This window comes from Osmia lignaria, chromosome 11 (assembly GCF_051020975.1).
Source record: "Osmia lignaria lignaria isolate PbOS001 chromosome 11, iyOsmLign1, whole genome shotgun sequence".
NCBI lineage: Eukaryota > Metazoa > Arthropoda > Insecta > Hymenoptera > Megachilidae > Osmia > Osmia lignaria.
The window spans coordinates 8,499,313-8,518,731 of record NC_135042.1 but is presented as its reverse complement, the minus strand read 5'-3'; the positions used below and the strand labels follow the sequence as shown (position 1 = coordinate 8,518,731).

Here is a 19,419-nt window from a genome sequence, read left to right as displayed (position 1 = left end):
TCCACGCGAACGAAGAATCGATGTTCGAATCCTGATTTTCGAATACCAGATTCTTCGTTGGTTCGTTTTGAAATTCGAATTCGATGCATTGAAATGGCGGAATCCGTGGGCGGTAACCATTTAGAACATTAGGATCAATGGAAAGGAATCCGTAACCTAATTGATTGGAACATTCATCTGCTAGAAGATTTCGAGTTCGAAACGGTCTCGGTATAAGAGCGGAATAGAGGGAGCATAGTTTCTTGCTTCCTCAAGCAATATCGATGCGATCCTCGATTCAGGACTTGGAAAGTCGACGTTCAAACGATATCTCCAAGGCAACTTCGAGCAGTCGATACGAATCTCGGGGCACACAAATTCCACGAGCTTCCCAACTGACCGCGATTCGTTTCTCCAAGAGTCCCGTTGAAAGCGTCTGGTCAAGATTTATCGTGAAACATGGATGCTTCGAATCGAAACACCTCTCGTTTCCCGTGCGATCTCTGAATCGTTTCAATGTTCCTCTCTTTGGACGATCCTCCTCGAGAGCTTAATATTTCTAAGGCTATTAAACGCTCCCTCAACGTCGAGCCCGATTCAAACCGCGCTGAAGATGGAAATTCCATTTCGAAGCTGATAATTACGCGGACGAAATTCTAATATATTCGACGAATTTCAATCGCGTCCATCAAACGAATCCCACGCGCGTAATGTTACACTCGCGACGACCGAACTTTTCCTCCCGTTATTTTCGCGGGCCAACGAAACAGCCACGGTGCTCGAGGGGTGTCTTTTTACGCGAAGCGAGTTCGCGATGCGGTTCCAGACCTCCCTCGAGGACGAAGAACGTAGAATCGTGTAGTAACTCGCTGCATGTTTCACGCTTTTATCTTCGTTATCAATCATCAGCCAGCTTTCCGCCCGCGGAACTTTGGAGAATGTTCATCAGCCGAGCGGAAACGGGAACTTTGCGCGATATTTACGACCTGTAGAAATGTCTTTGAGGACCCGGGACTCTGGCACGCTTTCGAGTCATGGCTTTGTTAACTTTTTGTACAGTCATCTGTTTGTAAAATTGTATTGTCTCCGAAGAAAGACGAAACTATTTATAACTTAGATACTTGTCTACCGAAGATCGTATCTTCCCGGTGGTACTGTGATTACAATCAGACTTTATGCGATTATAATAAGTGGTGTGATATCGAGATAAGACGTTCAAATACTCGTTTTGATTCGAGAAAACAATACTCTCGAGATTTCTTTGATTAGTTTCAAGTACATTCAACGACCTTTTTTCGAAAGCCGAGAATAAAAATATCGCTCTAACGATATCACACTGTTTATCGTGCTAATTTGTAATGTCTTATTCCTGGCGTGCGTGACATTGGGAACTCGTGCGATATAACATTAACTAAAGTAGTAAAGACAAAATTGTTTAAATACTCAAAGCAGTAATATTCAAAGTCGAGGACGTGATGGTTTTTCAGGTGAATCAGAATGGTCCTGAAGACGTGACCGTTTTACACGCGTTTACCTCGATTCCACAGCCATGATGGATCACAGTGCGACGATGTCCTCTCCTGGAACTTATCCGAATCTTCCGCGAAGGATTCTTCGATTCTCTGCCGGCGGATCGCGCAATCGAAGCTTCGTGTTTCCATGGATCGCGATCTGGAAATCGTGACAAGGGAGACGGCGTTACTCCGCGTCGAAAGGAGAAAATAGCAACGATCAATCGATCGTCGTCGTTCGTCGCTTGCTTCGCATTCAACGTATCACAAGGGGAAAATAAAAGAGCGCGGCATCTTTCTAACGCAACACTTACAAAACGTTCTATATTTATGTATGCAAAAAGAACAAAATAAATTATTCACAATATCTCATGTACAGATCATTCGTTAATCCATATCGTTCACCTCGCAATCCGTAATCGTTACAAAAATACCACGCAATCCATGAGACGTACATAAAACGTAACAATATCGTAAAAACACAGAAGAGCATCTCCGTCGTACAAACATCGTCGACGGTGTTCTCCTTTTATTTGCACACGCGAGTCGCTCGTCTTCGAGCGAGAAGAACTCTGACCTTAAGAATCGAAACCTTGCGCAACGAACACATTAACATCCACTTGATTCCTCGCAATCTTATCACGATTCAATACTTTCGTTACTCGCTAACGCAGGGGCGGGCCTGGATACGGAATTCTAGAGAATTTTTTAGGCATCTAACAAATGTCAAAGATCATATCAACTAAGGTAAATAACGAAAGATTGACTCTGCAATAGAACGTCGATTTCAATAAAATTATATCTTACGTGATTACAAGCATATTTCTATATCTATAATCTTTTATAACGAACGCCTTCAACTTTCCGTCGAAATGTACTCTCGAAGAAAGAAAGAATTCCGTAATCTCAGGCGAGGATTGTTTAAACGATGAGTATTAGACGCGCGCGTACGTATAACGTACAAGTGTCCGTATGGCAAATTTGCGAGTACGAGGGTCTCGCAAATGAAGACTGGTGCGTTAGCGAGAGAGAAAATAAAATGAAAACTAAAACAGTTCCGCGAATTTGAAACTACGTTTACTTCTTAAGTGCTCCGTGTACGAAGTTCGTCGATCGAAGTGAGGGGATGGGGGGCCGTCAGTCTCGTACGAAGAAAGAAAACAGGGGGGGAGAGGGGGAAGGAAGAAACGAGATTGCAAATCGAGTCAGCAGGGTAGATGCGGTGCAGCGAGATGCACACTTCAGTGCATCGATAAATGCCACCGTTTGTACGCTACCCTGTTGCGTGCCTCGACGAAAACCTTACAAAAAATCGAGCGAATTTCATTCTCCAACGAGACGCGTAAACGCATTTTTCCCCGAGTCTACTTAACACACAATTGCATTCTTTAAACGCACACACACACATGCTCACGTAAATCGCTCCGATGGTAGGGTATATGTGTACAGGGGTAATTTATTAAACGGGGCTTAAAGCGTAATTTTCACGTGACATTATCATGAATTCTGATTTGGAAAATATTTTTCCTTAAAAATCTAAAAGTTACTTTCCGCGAAGTTTTTATTTCTTTTTTTACTTCTAGGCTAACATGCTTGCGGCGATGCGAAAAAGTAGCTTCAACCGTGAACGTTGCATGCCAGCGATCAAAACAATTTGATTCCGTGGCATTAAAACCGCGACATGAAATCCAATATCACGATAAAGCGGCATCTAATGAACAGCGGACGAGTCACGACAGTGAAATTCCCTGTCACGTGAAAACTCACCTTTAACGAAGCCTCGTTCAAGCTTATTCGTCTTTGTACATACTGGCGTCTACCCTGTAAAAATCGAAAGGAATACCGGCGATACTGGCGACGCTGGTTAATCGTACATCAAAGTAACAGCTAAACGAATTTGTAAGTCGATCGCGAATATCCCGGATCGCGGATCGGTTCGATCCATCGTACTCGTTAAATCGACGGGAAGTACTACGCGCTAGGATCGAAGTATCGACATAATACTACCTAAGAATTCTATCAAGAGCGACGCGTTCTCCGGCTCCATAAACTCTCATCGATAACATAGTTCAATCGACGCCCAATCACTTTTTTTTTGTTTTACTACACTATAAAAATGAAAAGAAAAAGGGATAGAATACTTGAAATCACTGTTCCGAAGGGTTCACAGCCGGGTCCCTTTGCTGACCTCGCTGGTCACGTCGAGCGATATGTTCTTAAGGGCGTTCAGCTTCTCGATGTAATCGACGTTGATACGAAGCATCCCGTTGTCGTCCACGACCCCCTGAAGAGGGGTGGTCTTCTCCGTGCCATTCGCAATCGAGATCACCGACGAGGATGAGGTCGCGTTGGTCGCGTTGTGCTCGTTCTGCAGTCGCGTGCTACTCGCGTACAGTCTTCGTCTTCCAGGGAAGAATCTTGACATCTTCACCGCCAGAGGATGAAGCAGATGTTCCTCGTACATGTCGCCCTTCGGATCAGCCGTGATCAGGCTGACGATGATGCCAACGATCACCGTTGACAGGCTACCTATCAGGGCGTAGTACATGTAGGTTATACTATAAAGATACTCGATGGGTCCCATCTCGGACTTTCCGTCGACCATTGACGTATTTTGCCAAAGCTTCGTCGTGACGTTGGAAGTGATGGACATCAAGTCACCCGGTTGAGTGACCCACGGCGAGAACGTGTCGTTCTTACAGTTCTCCGTGGACAGGGGCAAAGTTTCCACGTCGTTGTTGATCGTCAAGTGTCCGAAAGTGATCCACAGCGTGGTCACGTGACTGAAGACCATCCCGGCAGCCGCGCCCTTCCAGTTGGCACACGGTACCAGCATGGCCAACAGGAACACGCCGAGCAATGGACCAGAAGTGGCCGACGTCATCAACATCGAGGACTCGATCACTCCTGACAACATCGCCACCAGAAAACTGACGCCTACTATCAGCACGCCGTAGATAACGCTGATCAACTTGATCAACTGTAACTGCTGGTTATCTTTCAGATCACTCAGAGACGGTATCTGGCTGAGAAAGTCCTCGAACGTGACCGTGGCCAAGGAGTTCAGATTCGAGACCGCCAAGGTGAGCGCGCTGTTGAACAAAGTCGCCATCACTAGACCCAACAGACCCGGGACGCTGAGGAACTTGTCCTCCACGTAGAACGGCACGATCTCGTCGAATTTCGAGATGTAGCCGAGCGACAGAGGATCGCAATCCGCGTAGTTGGCGAAGATCACCATACCCACTACCCAGGAGAGGGAGAACAAGACGCAGATTATCGGCATGTTCGCCATCATTGTTCTGAAAGAAATATTAAAAACACACTCAATATGTGTATATCTATTCGAGATCTTAATTTTACTGTTTATTTTAACGCAGTAATTTATCAACAAAATACCTCATCAAATTTTCAACTCATGTGTCAACCTAACAGCTAATGATTCTTTCCACAAAGTAGACATATTTACTTCCGCATGCTTATTTATGCTAATATCCAGATAATATCCAAATAAGAGGTCGTAGAAACAATAAACAACTGTACTAATTTGTTTTCGACAAATTAGATGATAAGGTAGAAAAGGTTCTAAACTTTAATTTTCAGTAGTGTTAGCCTTCAATTTATCTGCCTTACAAGTGAAACAAGCCTTCGAAAATGGATCTTAACAACTTGTAACGTATGTCATTCTTAGATGCTCGAATCGACGCTGTTGACCCGAGATAGGGGATCGAGCATCCGTTAAAAAGTTTGGCCCGGTGCCATTTAACCCCGTGTTCGTCCTCGAGCCAGGACGAAGGACTCATTGATTATGCGGTACCGAAAAGTGGGGCCAGAATTGAGACACGTTCTCGAGACGGTAGACCGCACGGGAATCGTGGTTCGACCACGAAATTTATGTCGGAATTTTTCAAACGGCACAATATTCTAAAAACGATCATTCGAGGCGAATAACCATCGCGTTATTCCCGCGGCGAAAGCTTTATCAGCGCTTGAAACGCACAATAAAGCGATCGTTTCGCGGCGTGCCCACGTTTCGCAGTTACATTCCAATAAAACAAAAAAAAAAAAAATATCATTCGAGAAAACGTTTTTATCGCGCCACGACACGATTATATTCTAATAAAAGTCCATATTCCGAGGGAACGTTTTCGACGTGACAAACTGACGGCAGGCTTTTCAGATTTATACTCTAATAAAACGGACGCGCGGGAAAACACCTCTGTGGATAGGCCAGCGTCGATGTTTCGCTGGGAAAAAAGAGGAGAGATAAATTGTCTCTGAAATTGACGATTCGTTTGTCGCATTTTTGAATACGAACCGAACCTCGCACATCAAATACATAGGTCGATGATGCGTGTTTGCTTTCCCGCTTCAACCGATGATCGATCGACTTTTCACGACCGTAATACCTCTCTTTACGAAAAGAATCGCGTTTCTTTCGTCCTGTTCTTTCTCAGATTCGTGCTACTTTTTTTGTGACAACGAATGGTTTCGTTTTGATCCATTTTTTAGAAATGAAAAAAAACGGAAGGTGGTCGATTCTGCTGTTTGTGCGTAATTACGATAAACCGTAAAGGTGATTAGCGACCATACAGTTCTGAAAATAACGGCCAGATAAGTGTGACAATTTGCATAATGCGAGGTGACTGGTTATCATACGGTAGCACGCGAACCATGTGACTGGATCATAATAATAACTGATATGATAACGAGCGATACGCAAAAATTGCGTCTCGACAGAGTGACGGTGATTCACCTTCCTGGTTCAACCATCTGTCTGTCCCAGCTTAAATTGACGTTTTAATTGAAACGTAACGTAAGAAAAAAGGAAGACGAACGGATGGTTTCGAATTTCTTCGAGAATGCTACAGGGAAGTACTTCCTCGCTCTGTCCCGAGGGAAAATAGTCGATTCGAGGAACACGTTAACTAAGTGATTCGAAAACTTTCCTACATTCTGTTACTTCATTCCCGGAAATAGAACTATAATTTCGTCGATAACAAGTTTCTTCAAGGTGAAGCGTGAAAATGTTTCTCGAAAATCGGTTAGTCCACTTGCATTGATAAGCAATTAACTTAACAAACCTTAAGTAGTGAGCTAAAATGATGGAATACTATTTTGCTTAGTAATTTTCTATTCAATTATACTAATACTTAGTTGCTTCCTTGGAACAAATTTTCAAGTACTCCCCGTCGAGTGAATGAATTTTTACAATACGAAACAGCTGCTTATTAAAATTGGTACGTCATTCAGATTACGATTGACGCGATATTTGAAGCGTTAATAAATCAACCCACACGAATTTCAGGTGTCTGCAAAATGTATTTGATATTGTCATGCAAATTCTTGCGAATCAGAAACACAATCTGCAAACGGATCAGTTTATATCGGATTAAACATTCCGAACTATTTCTTTCGCTTATTTCACATATGCGTTCATATTTCACATATGTATAGCACATCGTAACGCGTGGCTTTGTCTTCGGGACGTCTGTTTACATATCTACCGCGTAAACTGCTAATCCCGTGTGCGTGTCTCGAAATTTTAGATAAGGGAAGCAAGAGGTTCTGCATTCACGGGCGTGACTCGACGGGAGCAATGTAATTTCGGCGGAAATTACGAAAGGAACGATGCAGATTTTGTATAAGCGACCTCCTCGGTACCCATCGTTTAGCAAAGAATCATTAAACGAGCGAAAGTTTCGGGGAAAAAATGAACGAAAGTGTAACTCACTTGACGACTTTGCGTTGACTAGTCATACTGCAGTATCTCTGCACAAAGTTCTGCTGGCAGCCGAAAATGGACAAACTCATAAACAGTTGTCCCAGGGTGGCTGATAGCGTCGTGACGCGTAGCGTGGGATCCAAATCCATACTGAGAACAGATTTCATCTTGATTAATTCCACGGATTCGTCGAAAGAGAAAAGAAAAAAAAAAAACGAAAAAGGTGGATGTGTCGCGAAATTGATGCTATCCATTCTCTGGAAACGTCTCCGACATAAGGAGCGTCTGTAAAGAGAAAGGCTCTTTATCCATTCAAAAAGTTTCGTCGGAGGGAACGTAGACTCGAGGCAAATCCGCCAGGTACCCTATTCGTTTCCGTGGCCGTAAATCGGGGTTACTTTGTTTCGCCGCCTTTGTTCCATCGCGCTATATGGCCAGAAGGGTTGTTTTGAATTGGAACGACGCGATGAATGTCGGGTAATTTTATTGCTAGTCTCAAACGACTGCTCAGCTATTCGTCGTTTACAACGGACCAGGTTGTCTACCGAAGCTGGTGATAAAACAATGAAAGAAAATCAACCCCTTTCGGATTAACCTCGTCTACCTTTTCTCCAGAGAAAATTTTTTCTTCTCAAGAAACGTATCAATTGATTTGATCGTAAATCTTTCGATCCTTTATTAACTCGGCGAGCGTTAGGTCCAGATGATATATTCTACTCCGACGTTCGCTGGGTTAAACGTGCAAAAAGAAGATACGTGTTATCTGATCGAAATACGAAATTCACGTGACTACAGTAGTTCGATTTAATGTCTAAGTACTCACTTGAAGAAATCTAATCGGCCACGTTCGTACGTCACGTTGAAAACTTGAGCTGGACCGATATCAATTGATCCACGAATGATAATCACCAACGAGACACCGATCATCGTGATACCCTGTATAACATCCGATAGGATCGCTGCCTTCAAACCTCCCTGAGAGCAAAACAAAAATATAACATTCCTCAATTTCATTCATCATTCGAATTCCATCTGATAGTACGCTAAAACTATTACAAACGCATTCGTTTAGTCGTTACGAATTTAAGAGCATCTTTCTGCAATGTATTATGAGGCAAAACGGTGGAAGGAATGAGCGCATTACTTTCAAAGCACTGTCCTTTCAGCCGATATATAGCAGTTTTACGATCGTATCACATTTACGATCTTTGCGGTCCGGGAATTCACCTGGAAAGGGCGAACGACGTACTCTCAGAGCTCGTGAATAATTGACACGTTATAAATGTGGCCGGACATCGTGAAGGTGATCTTAAAGTCTTAAAATCATTCGGCATGAAAAGACATTCTTTATTGGGTTCCGCTGACGCGAAATTACGATGCTCGTTTAACTGTCTATAGCCGACTTTTATCATCGTTGAAGGAAAAATTAAGTATTCGTCGGGACAAACTCGCATACTTTTCTTAGGTTTCGTCAATATTGTGTCATGTTTGTTCACCGTTCCTTTACTTACGATCGTGTATCAATGACGTTCATTAATTTGCATGCGCTACTTTAAACTCGATATGGTAATAACAGTAAATGATTACTCATCGCTGTGTAATCGTTTCAAGAAGTTTCTATACAAAAAAGGAAGCTGATGGCTTTCAAACACGTTTCCTTAAGCCTGGTCTACACTTCGGAAGGAAATGAATAAAGGGTGTTCGCAAATATTGGTTGAAAAACAAGCGAACAATCAAATGTAAACAGGCTTTTGGGCAAATGTTTAGTTCTTGGTGTCGTTCTATTTTTCTACGCTGGTAAATATTTGTTTCGCAAACATTTGTATGGGAACAATTGTATCTAAAAATGTGGGCTAGGTTTCACGTTGCCGCTACGTTTTAAGCTTAAATAGCTTTACGGTTTCGATAGAACTTTGTACACGTACAGACGAAAAATTCGCTGCCATTTATTTAAACGTTTTTAAACGAATATTTTCAAGTAACTTTTACATTGCTTTTTGCGCTTCCTATCAAACAGTTGCATTTACGTCCGAATCGCGGCCTCGATGTTGCGACTAATTAACGCGTTGCAATTTGAAAAGTAAATTTAAAAAATGATTATTCATATCCTTAATTATAGTTTCGTGTTCATTTTTACATAAAATGTTAACTATACGAATAATGAGCTTGTTAGACGTAAGCTATTATTAAAAACAGCTTTCTATCGAATCTATTTACACTGGTGTTCATCTTTCCTCAGCGGTAATCTCATACTTTCTATCACAAACAGCGATAAATCTTACTCGCGTCAACGTTATAAGCCTTAGGAATTTACAGAAGTCTACGACAAATTGATCAATTTCTTCGGTTGAATTTCGTACATACCATCAGGGTGAAGATGACTGAAATCGAGGTGATCCCGATGATGCTGGCCCAATACGGCAGGCCTATCACAGCTTTCAAAGCGACGCAAGGCGTGAATATCGTAACAGCCAAGTTCAGCAGGCTGCGTATCACGTACGAGAAGCTGGCTAGGCATCTGACTAGCTTCGACTTGAACCTGGATAGGATTAGCATAATTACAAAGAAGCTCTGTCCGCCGGGACGGCCGGACATAATCGTTAAGAGCGAAGATGATTTCAAGGTTCGCGGCGCGAAATCAACGTCCGAATGATCGTTTTCGAGAAGGTCTGAAAAGCTGAGCTAAGAAATTTGAAAGAAATAAAGAAAACATCGAATCACCGAAAAATTAATTACCTCATATCCAAGTACTGATAGACAGACGTGATGCCGAGGTTGTAGTAAACAGGCACGAAGACGAAACACACGATCGGATAAGCGAGCAGCATCCCGTAGATGGTCTCCCACATTGCGCTACCCCTGTAGTAGAGTTCCGATGGGTAGCCGAGAAAGGATCTAACCCCGAGGGTCCCACGCGCGATCGACAGCATCATGGCACCCATGGAGACACTTCCAGTAGCGAACACGTAGTCTGCCTTGGTCGACTCCTTTCGACGACCACGGAATTTGCTCCATAACGGGATGACGAACGAGGCGACGATGCAACCGATGAAGATCAGGTAGTCCACTACCATGGACGACGCGTTGATCGTCATCCTGGGCTCTCTTGCGGTCCCGTTTCTTCCCTTAGCCTCGAGTTCTTCGTGGTACCGGAAAAATCGTATGTGCCGATGTTAAACGCGTTATTAACGGTCGCCTTGAACGGCTTCGTGTTTGAATCTACCGGCGAGACAGTCTCGAGATCTTCGTCTCGTCGAGCTCTTTTTCGAGCTCTCGCGATCTTTGACGATTTAGTCGCGGCTCGCGATACAATTCGCTCGTTCGAAACGTACGGGCGTAAAGTTGGTCGCGTCGCTTTTATATGAAAGTTAACGTGCCGACGCCAGCGTACCACTCGGCTCTGTCTTTCGTTGCGCAATTTTTCGTCGGCCCTGATCGCGAGTGATCCTCGATCGATGGAGATGAGAGGAATCCGTGATGCGATCGGTACAGTGTCGTGTACCGTGACTAACGCTCTCCGTAAACCACTTCACGTTAATATGCTCTGGACCCCAAGCGAGACGGAACTAAACGAGCCGATAGCGTGACGAAGACGGTTCAAAGACTATCTTCCGGCTAGTGGAGGGGACGGAGGTGAGCAAACTGGAAGGGACTAGAGATGGTACGGAAAGCTGGTGTCAAGCTTTCCTTATCTTATTTTATTCGCTATTGTTTGCCTTGTGTGCTCCCGGTGTTTGCTCGCTAACGATCATTGCCAACGATTTCTGATACGATACCGACTATCGTAATTGGTTCATAATCGCTGTCGTGCTACGATCACAACGATTATGTAAATCAACCGGCGCGGCGCTCCTTCCCGACCACTGCACCGGCCACGTGACACGACTGCCTGACGCTACCGACGATTGTTTCTGTTTTTCAGGGAAAACGAAAGCCACGGTTAAATATTTGCTTTCTAGCATTGCACAGATTCTTTCGGTGTTTACCGACGAAACAACCGATCGTTTGCTGATTGCATACGGGAGCCTCGATAAGGAGAAAGTTGACAAATTGACAAAATCTAATCTTCCATTCGAATTAATCCTTTTACTATGCGCTTTATTCAAATCAGAATTTCCTGACGCATTCCATCCCGAAACACGAGTTTGTCTGTTCATTGATATTCCTCTTAGAACCCAGCCACTAACGATAAGTAGCTGTTCCTGTCGAATACTAATTATCTTCGTTCTATTCGATCGACTAATCATTTCAGACCTAGAATTTACGTACAAACAACCGATCGATTTCTTTCATCTTCGATCCGCCCCCCAATGAAACATCAAGCATTATGTTAACAACAGTCCAGATGTGCATAACCGGAATAATCTACTGTGTTTTCTTTGATAACTCGACCTCGCTGTCATAAATAAGAGAATAAATATTGCTACGAGCTCGTGACACGCGGATCATATGATTCCTGCGTGCTGGGCGAAACTCATTCGTTCGAGATAATCGCATCGACTGCAGTCGACGACGAATCATCAAGAGGCACAAAGCGCGGAGTCGAAGAGGAAGACGGTTCTTCAGTTTCTCTGAGAAACTCTCTGAACGTCTTTTTGAGCTAGCTGCCTCGAGTGGCGCACCGTTTGACCCTGAAAACTTCTAGCCCGAGTATCCCGACTCGGTTGGAAAAGGCTTCTACCGTTTTAATCGCTTAACCTCGGAACCAACGTCACGTGAAATCACAGAGGAAGGAAGTAGCTTTCTTGCACGTTGAAACACACTGCTGTCACGGTGAAGTTCTCGTTCGTTGACGGCGCGAGAATATCAAACTGGCTCTTCAACGAACGGATCAGACGGCGCCTTCTACTTAGACGCGTGACACCATCGATCAGACGCCAAGCCGTGGAAATTTCCTTGAAAAAACATTAATCCACAGACGTCTGACTCGTCCTCTTTCGTCCCACACGACGAGAACCTCTTTCGACACCTTCGTTCCACCCGATACCAGATGAGACTGAGTCGAAGATTTGTCTGACGTCTCTCCTTAGGGAGCAACGAATCACTACCTGTACGCCCTCCGCGATTGGTAGTCGATACATTTGCGTTATCGCTTTAAAATGCAAGTCAAGGGTCACGATCCACTTTTCGTAGTAGCTGAATTTACTCGTGTCGGAAAGGGTTGCTAAATAAAAAAGGATGAATTAGCAAATTATAATAGAATACAGGAAAAAAACGTCAGAAAGGTGGCGATGAATTAAGAACAAACATATGGTGTGTTATCTCACAGATACACAGCTGATACTAATTCAGTCGAAAATACTCATCAGACATTCATATTTTAACAGCTGCTCCATGATTACGTCGTCTATAAAGAAATACATGCTATTTTGGGGAAACTCGCTACATCTTTTTTTTCCTTTTCCCACTTCACTTCCCAGTCTCTTGTTCTAACCTCGCCACACGTTAACACGAAACGCAGCTAGAAACAATGCGAGGTCGTACGAAATGCGAAACGTTGACTAAAGATTCAAGGGGGATGTTTTGAGGGCAAGCATGATAACGCTAACGCGTCCGAGAGCTCATTGTGAGGTGCACTTTGAAACAATGAGCTCGTGGCATTCTTCCTTCACAGACATTTGTCTCTTCGTTTTTATAACTCCTACCATCGTTCGACGCCTCCCTCGTGCAAAATTTTTCCCCGAGCTTTTGTACGGTCACGCGAGAACCTCTTACGTTTGACAGCGAACCAGGGAGAAGCTTTGAGGAAAACGGTGCTTCGCTGCGGAGTACTTTTTCCCTTCGCCGAGAAAAATTCTTACAAGTATTTTAGTTTAAATTTAGTGATTTTGAACGATCAACTGGTTTCTCGGTAGGAAAGGAACAAACTTTGCTTCGTTTTATTCCAACGAAAACAGCTTTTTAAGACGCGGACCAGGGAGAGAGCAATTCGCATGGAACGTGCACGCATACTTGTGCATCGGGGTTCGGTGAGAAGCGGTCTGGCCGACCGTGAAAACTGGTAGGAAACGCTCGGAAAACCGGCCCTCGGAACTCTCCACCAGCTCAGACTTCATCGTTGGCCAAGTCGAGCGAAACGTGCTTTTCCGCGATTATTCCGCGAGCTTCGCGGCGAGTAACGTTCCTCACGATCTTTGATCCCGGTCAGAGGAAATCGCAGAAATACCCTGGCTTACCTTCCCTCGTCGAGACGTTTGAAAATTCGTGATCCTTTAAAATCGGTCGAGGAAAAAACTGGGAAAACTCGTGAGTAATATAATTTTCTCGAGCTGCTTCCAACATCAAATCTTAACGTTCATTTCTTTGTAATTCTGTAAATGATAAGAATTCTAAAAATACAAGACGCATCTTCGAATTCCAAGAATCAAGCCCATTAAGACCTCTCTCACTGATTTCTCGAAATTCACGACTAAAAGTATCAGAACTGACGTAAACATAGAAGCACATGATTCATTTAATCATTTCGCAAGATGCTTGATTAACTGAAAACTTACCAGACCATCGACCAAATTATCTCTGTCGACGAAACACTTGGTCAGAAGAATTCTTCACGAATGAAAATGAGACTCAATTATATTATAAGCAGATTCTTTTATAAATATTTGACAAACTTTAGTTACGTAAAGATGATAGTAAATATAATACGAAAAGTATTTACACGACCCAAGTGTGATATTAAATTTGACCTCATTCGTAGTCACGAGACTGACGATTCATCGTGTAAACGACTTCTTACGGAAAACAAGTGTCCTAACGGGACCATTAGATAGAATAATTGGCGGAAAACTTTCCACTGTTGTTTATCAACGGTGTCAAGGGCCACGGTTGATGTCGCGGAACGATTAAGCGAGTACCGAAACATCTGTCCCGTCTGAGGAATTCACGAGAATTTTCTTAAAATCGTATCGAACGATCTCGATTTCCCAAAGAGGGTTCGTTATCATCGTGCTAGCGACGATTAATTCGCCTGGCGGCAAGCCGAGCACGTGCTTCGATCACGAGAACGCTAGTCACAAGACAAACTTAATTGGAACGTTATGAATTAAATCGATGACTCGATCGCCGAGAGAGAAAGATTGTGACCCATTGATCGAGTCGAACACGTGCAGATTTATTCGCGACGCGTGATTCCGATCAACCAGGACTAATGAAATTTTTATCAAGACAACTCTGCAGCATCGCGACCCCTTTCTTGTCTATCCTAGCAATATTTATCGCGATTTCTTTTTTTTCTTCGTGACACGCAGCTGTAAATCTTGCAGACAGGTGTGTTTACATTCGTAATCATTCTTGAGATTAATATCTTATCGGATAACGCTGTTTTGCATTGAATTTAACACTATCAACTGTTTTTACTGATAACAAGAGGATCTGTAAATTCATTTTCTTCTCGAAACAAAGTTGCATGAGCTTCTTAGATAATTCAATTTTCAGCAAAGTCAGGCCTTTCAGAGGTCTGAGTCACAATTGATTCAGCATCGTCATTCCAGGGTTAATTCATTCAAAAAGTTTGCAGAATTCTAATGGTACCCGTTGCTTCAAAACAGAATGTAAATAGTGTGAATCAGCACTTTCGAATCAGCCTCCATTTTTAGTTTTAAGAGAGTTCAATAAAATTAAACAGAACACTTCGAACATGTCTACAGTCAGTCGCTTTTAAAATTCGTAGTTTCACCGCAAAATGGCGATCGGGTGCAAATTGAATTGAATTATTCAACGAGTGTCTCTTTACGAAATCGTCGAGCTTCCCCTGCGATTGAGATAAAAAAAGGAACTCGAAACAACTGGATACAGAGCGTTTGATTCAATTTCGCCGCGAAACTCGTCTTCCAGGAATTGTACCAAGAATATAATGGATCGTGACAGATACGAAATAACGTTATGCGACACTCGAATCGTCGCTTTTATTCCGTCTGCACGGTTCGCGAGAAGTTTCGATACAAATTCATGCCTCATGAAACTTTCATTATCCGATCGATCCTCCTTGTCGTCGATTTACAAATCGATCGTTGTATTCTACCTCTGTTTCCACAACGCCCGGCGTTCTCTTCTTTCGACCGTTTTACATCGGACCAGCCATGGTGTTTCATTGATTCTTTTATAACGCGAGGATTTCTCAAACAGCTAATCGTTTCTCGATTATCCACCAGCTACCCGAAACTTTCTTCGAGATTCATCTCCACGAAAATGGAGTGAACGTAAAAGAGAAATCCTAGTAATTTTGCCTTCATTACGTTTCGGGTATTCTCGTATTCAAGGGAACGATCGCGTCCACTCTGGAAATTAGATTTCCCTTTTCCGCAATTTTTTTTCGAAAATACAAACGACGAAAAATTTACTGTTAAATTTTGACAGGAAAATTCGATGTTTCAACTTTTACAAGCTTTTGTAGCAAGCGACACCGGCCGCCAGAAGCGAGCTTTTTTCAGCTGGTGGTAGTAAAACACAAAAACCAGCCGATCAGTCTGAAATTTTAACACGTTATTTTTCGTGTCGTTGGCTCCTGCTGATACCAGCTCGCCGGTGCAATTTTTCGTTGCAAAACTTTCCCCCCCAAAAAAAGAAAAAGGATAAAAAATTTCTCGCGCTGCTTTATTAAATTTTCACAGACACAGCTGAATTTTATAATTAAGACAAAAAGTGAACGATAAACCTTACTGTCAGATTCTATGAATATTTTTCACCAACAACGTACACGAAATTGGATCGCTGACGAGAATAAAATGAAAAAATTCGCGAAACAAAAATAGCTGTCTCATCGCGTGATGCGCGTTAGTTTGATTATCTTTGCTAAGAAACGACTCGAATCGAGAGCCGGGCTTCGGAGTGCACTTAAAGTGAAATTTGTTTGTTCGACGCTCGATCCTCTGTCTTCAACTTCGAGAATCCATTTACCCCGACGATTAAACGTTTCAGGCGAGAGATTTAAACGATTCATCGCGGCATTTCGTGCAGCATCCAAACGAACAGAGGAAGCGGAGCAGCCGAGTAAAGAGAAGAAACCGTGATAAGATTAGCACGAGCGGCGGTCTAAAAGCGAACGTTGCAGTGGAAGTTTTCGAGACGTCCGTAAGGTTTCGTCGAAGACCTTTAAACTTATCGCGACGTTCGAAGTAACGTTGTTAATAACAATTTCAACGTTTCTGAGAACGTTGCCCCGCAAAAGAGCAGTGAAAACGTTCGCTTTCGGCTACACCGGCGGCCGTACACTTCGCAAAATCGACTTCGAAACAGTCTTCTCCCTCGTTCCCATTCCCAAAGACAATAACTTTCGAACGCTTCCTTTTCTGTACAACTTTAAATACTCTTCCATCCCTCCCCGCTTCGTTATTCTCCAATTGGTTCCTTTTAAACGTCCAACTTACCGGTTGAATCTTCTTCCCGGCTCCTCGAATTTGCCCGGCGATCGTTGCAGAAAACTTTCCAACGAAACGATTGCTCGAATCCTCTCGGAGGAAAACACTCTAGACGCAAGCTTGAAGCGTAGTGGAAAGATTTTTTGGGGTGTACCGACGACCGACGACCGACAGCGCGGAAACGGTGGCGATTTTTCTAGCCGAGTCTCCACGGATCCTGCTGCTTCTGTATTTGTCGCGTCGCGAGAACGCTTGAATCCGCGCCAAATCTCGCGACAGCTTTCGGGATTCGTGAAACTACGCTTGCCCACTCGGCCTCGGCTTCGACGATTTTATTTGCGTTCCACGCGAATCATTTTTTCTCTTTTTTTTTTCTTTCTTAAAGATTTTATTGGTATTCGAGCGAACGTGATCTACTCCAATAACTTGTTTACACAGGAATGATATAATATCGTTAAAGATAGTGGACGATCTTTTTTTTTAAACCATCATCTAAACGCGTGAATGTTAAACGGGCGAAAGGAGAGATGATATAATTTTACTCAGATAATGTTTTCCTTGTTATTCTGAGAAAAGATTATATCACAGGGTGTCGAAATTCTATCCGAGAAAATTTTTAATCTTGAATTACTCTCCGCCAAATTTTCCTCTTACCGATGAATTTTTCTGGTACAAACTTCCGGATATAAATTTAGCAAACCATTTTTGTAACGTTCAATCATTCGGTGCATCGTAACCAAAAATGTTTTTGTCACACGATGGGCAAATTTAAATTCGTAAAGAGTCAAGAGTGAAAAACCACACCTTTCTATTTTTACGTTTGGTCTCTGCGATGAATAAATCAAACCAGCTGGTCGACATTTTACACTAAAGAGGTGCGAGGTTATCATTGACCTTATTTCAAAAAAAAAAAAAAAAAATTCCAGGAAAAATTCTAAAGAATATGCTGTCCAAATATCCATGAATCTATTTATTCGATGCATACGATGTATGTTAACGATGAATTTTTAATTACGAGTCAACAGGTTGAAGGTGGATTTACAAAATGTGATAAGAAGAGATGATATACGAGACGATTGTGACCCTAGGCCCGATTCCAGAAAAATGGTGTCACGGGAAATGAAATTTTTTCGTTCAGAGAACCCCGATGTCCTTCGCGGCAGCGTTTGTAAAGATTACCGAAATCTTACGCAATTTATGAAGCTTATCTGAAGCGTGGCAAACTTATTGCCAAAGTGCGAGCGAACAATTTGAATAAGAATCAAGTTCGTACGAGTATATCGATAAATATTCACGATACGCTGGAAGGAAAACGAACTGACTCATTGTCAGCCTAGGAATGTTTATGATCCTGATGGAAAGTGGTTTTGATTTCGCGTTAAGTCACACATAATATATGTACGATGTTTGACGTGCAAACACGGGCGTTAAAGCCGAAGCATTCGCCTTAAATCATTTAACAACTCTGAAGCTCGTTGTTAGAGCAACAGATCCATCAAGCGTAATCATCCAATTATCTTTCGAGAATAAAATATCCCCGGCTTACGGATCCGGTGAAAAACCGGGAAAAACAAACGACTGGTAATCACAGTAGCGGTAGATATTGCTTCGATAAGAAGGTAAACTTCTGTGAACCGTTCTCATGGAATCCGGATGGTTTCATCGATCTTGGGAATTGTTATTAAGTCCTTTCGACGAATGCTCGACGAGGAAATCGAAAATAACTCCGTTGGAATGATTTTTAATCGGGCTAGATCCTGTCTCTGTTCGTCGAGGAACATCGGAAATCAAGAAAATGCTGTTTCATCAAATTGTTCGAAGATTGGCGTGACGTTGCACGTTTCTCAATATATTGTCGTATAAAAAATGCGATAAAATGATGCTCGCTAAAAATATTCATCCGAAAAAACAGTGGACGAAATCAACATACAATCAACCCGCGAACGGCCTTCTTGGAGCAAACATCAATCTTTAATTAACAACCTCATTAGCGTCTATAAGAATATTATTTGGTCAGCATCGTACGGAACAGATCATGGATCTCTTGCGTCACTGGTCGCTATTAATCACGAGATTCCGGCTCTCATTAATCAAGCGAACCGAGTCACGACGCGATAAACACCGATCGCCCAATTAACGCGAATCATTTTGTTTAAAACAAACGGTACCAGAGGTTATCCCATCACTCCTTATCAGGTGTCATCGTTAAAAAATTTTCAAACACCGGATCCTGTTGTAGAGCTGCAAGGTGTTGCTATCCATCGCTAATTAACACGTCGACGAATTTAACCCCGCGGATCGAGTTCCTTCGATTCTTCTGCATAGCAACAGATCTCTCGCGCTTAACGAAATTTACAGAAAGCCTAATCTTATTTTTCTTTTACGAAAATGAATAAAAATTACACGATAGTGTTCTCGGTGATAACTCTTATTACGTGCCACGCCAGGCATAGACGTTTTCAGTAGCAGTAAACACGTTAACGAGTTACACCGAAAGATCGATGGATTCGTACAGTTGAACGATTCATTAACTGGGAACAGCTTCCAAGAAACGGAATCATTTCGTTGCGGACACTTAGAATCATGATGAATCGTCGTGATCGTATTTAACAGATTAACATCATTGCCAGAGTGCTCGACTTATTTTCGTCGCTTGAGCAACAGAGATGTAATAATAGTCGTTTTATGCCTGACAAAGTACTCTGGTGACACGCGAATGCCAAGGCTTGAGAATTAAATCGAAACAATAGGAACGATGACAACGAATGGGAATCTTAAAAAATATTAATATCTTTAATAATTAAAATTCTAGTACGCGATCATCTACGCGTCATTTTCATTGACGTAT

At 42.7% G+C, this 19,419-nt stretch overlaps 2 protein-coding genes across 3 annotated transcripts in view; both read right to left on the bottom strand.

Moving 5' to 3' along the window:
• Positions 1-19,419, bottom strand: part of Dip-B (Dipeptidase B) — a 42,187-nt gene that overhangs the window by 10,095 nt on the left and 12,673 nt on the right. Inside the window, exon 1 of one of the 2 annotated variants that reach the window (XM_034323877.2) lies at positions 1,514-1,728. The exons of the other annotated variant lie outside the window; for it this stretch is intronic. Coding sequence (XP_034179768.1) covers positions 1,514-1,530 — 17 coding nt within the window. The 5' untranslated portion in view covers positions 1,531-1,728. Of the gene's footprint in view, positions 1-1,513; positions 1,729-19,419 lie in introns of those variants that run through there. 2 annotated transcript variants of the gene reach the window in all.
• The window catches only part of LOC117604118 (sodium-coupled monocarboxylate transporter 1), a 30,294-nt gene continuing 12,680 nt past the window's right edge, over positions 1,806-19,419 (bottom strand). The window contains exons 2-6 of the mRNA XM_034323876.2: positions 9,952-10,354; positions 9,580-9,754; positions 8,039-8,190; positions 7,225-7,365; positions 1,806-4,792 (exon numbers count right to left, since the gene is read on the bottom strand). Coding sequence (XP_034179767.1) covers positions 3,655-4,792; positions 7,225-7,365; positions 8,039-8,190; positions 9,580-9,754; positions 9,952-10,310 — 1,965 coding nt within the window. The 5' untranslated portion in view covers positions 10,311-10,354 and the 3' untranslated portion in view covers positions 1,806-3,654. The remainder of the gene's footprint in view (positions 4,793-7,224; positions 7,366-8,038; positions 8,191-9,579; positions 9,755-9,951; positions 10,355-19,419) is intronic.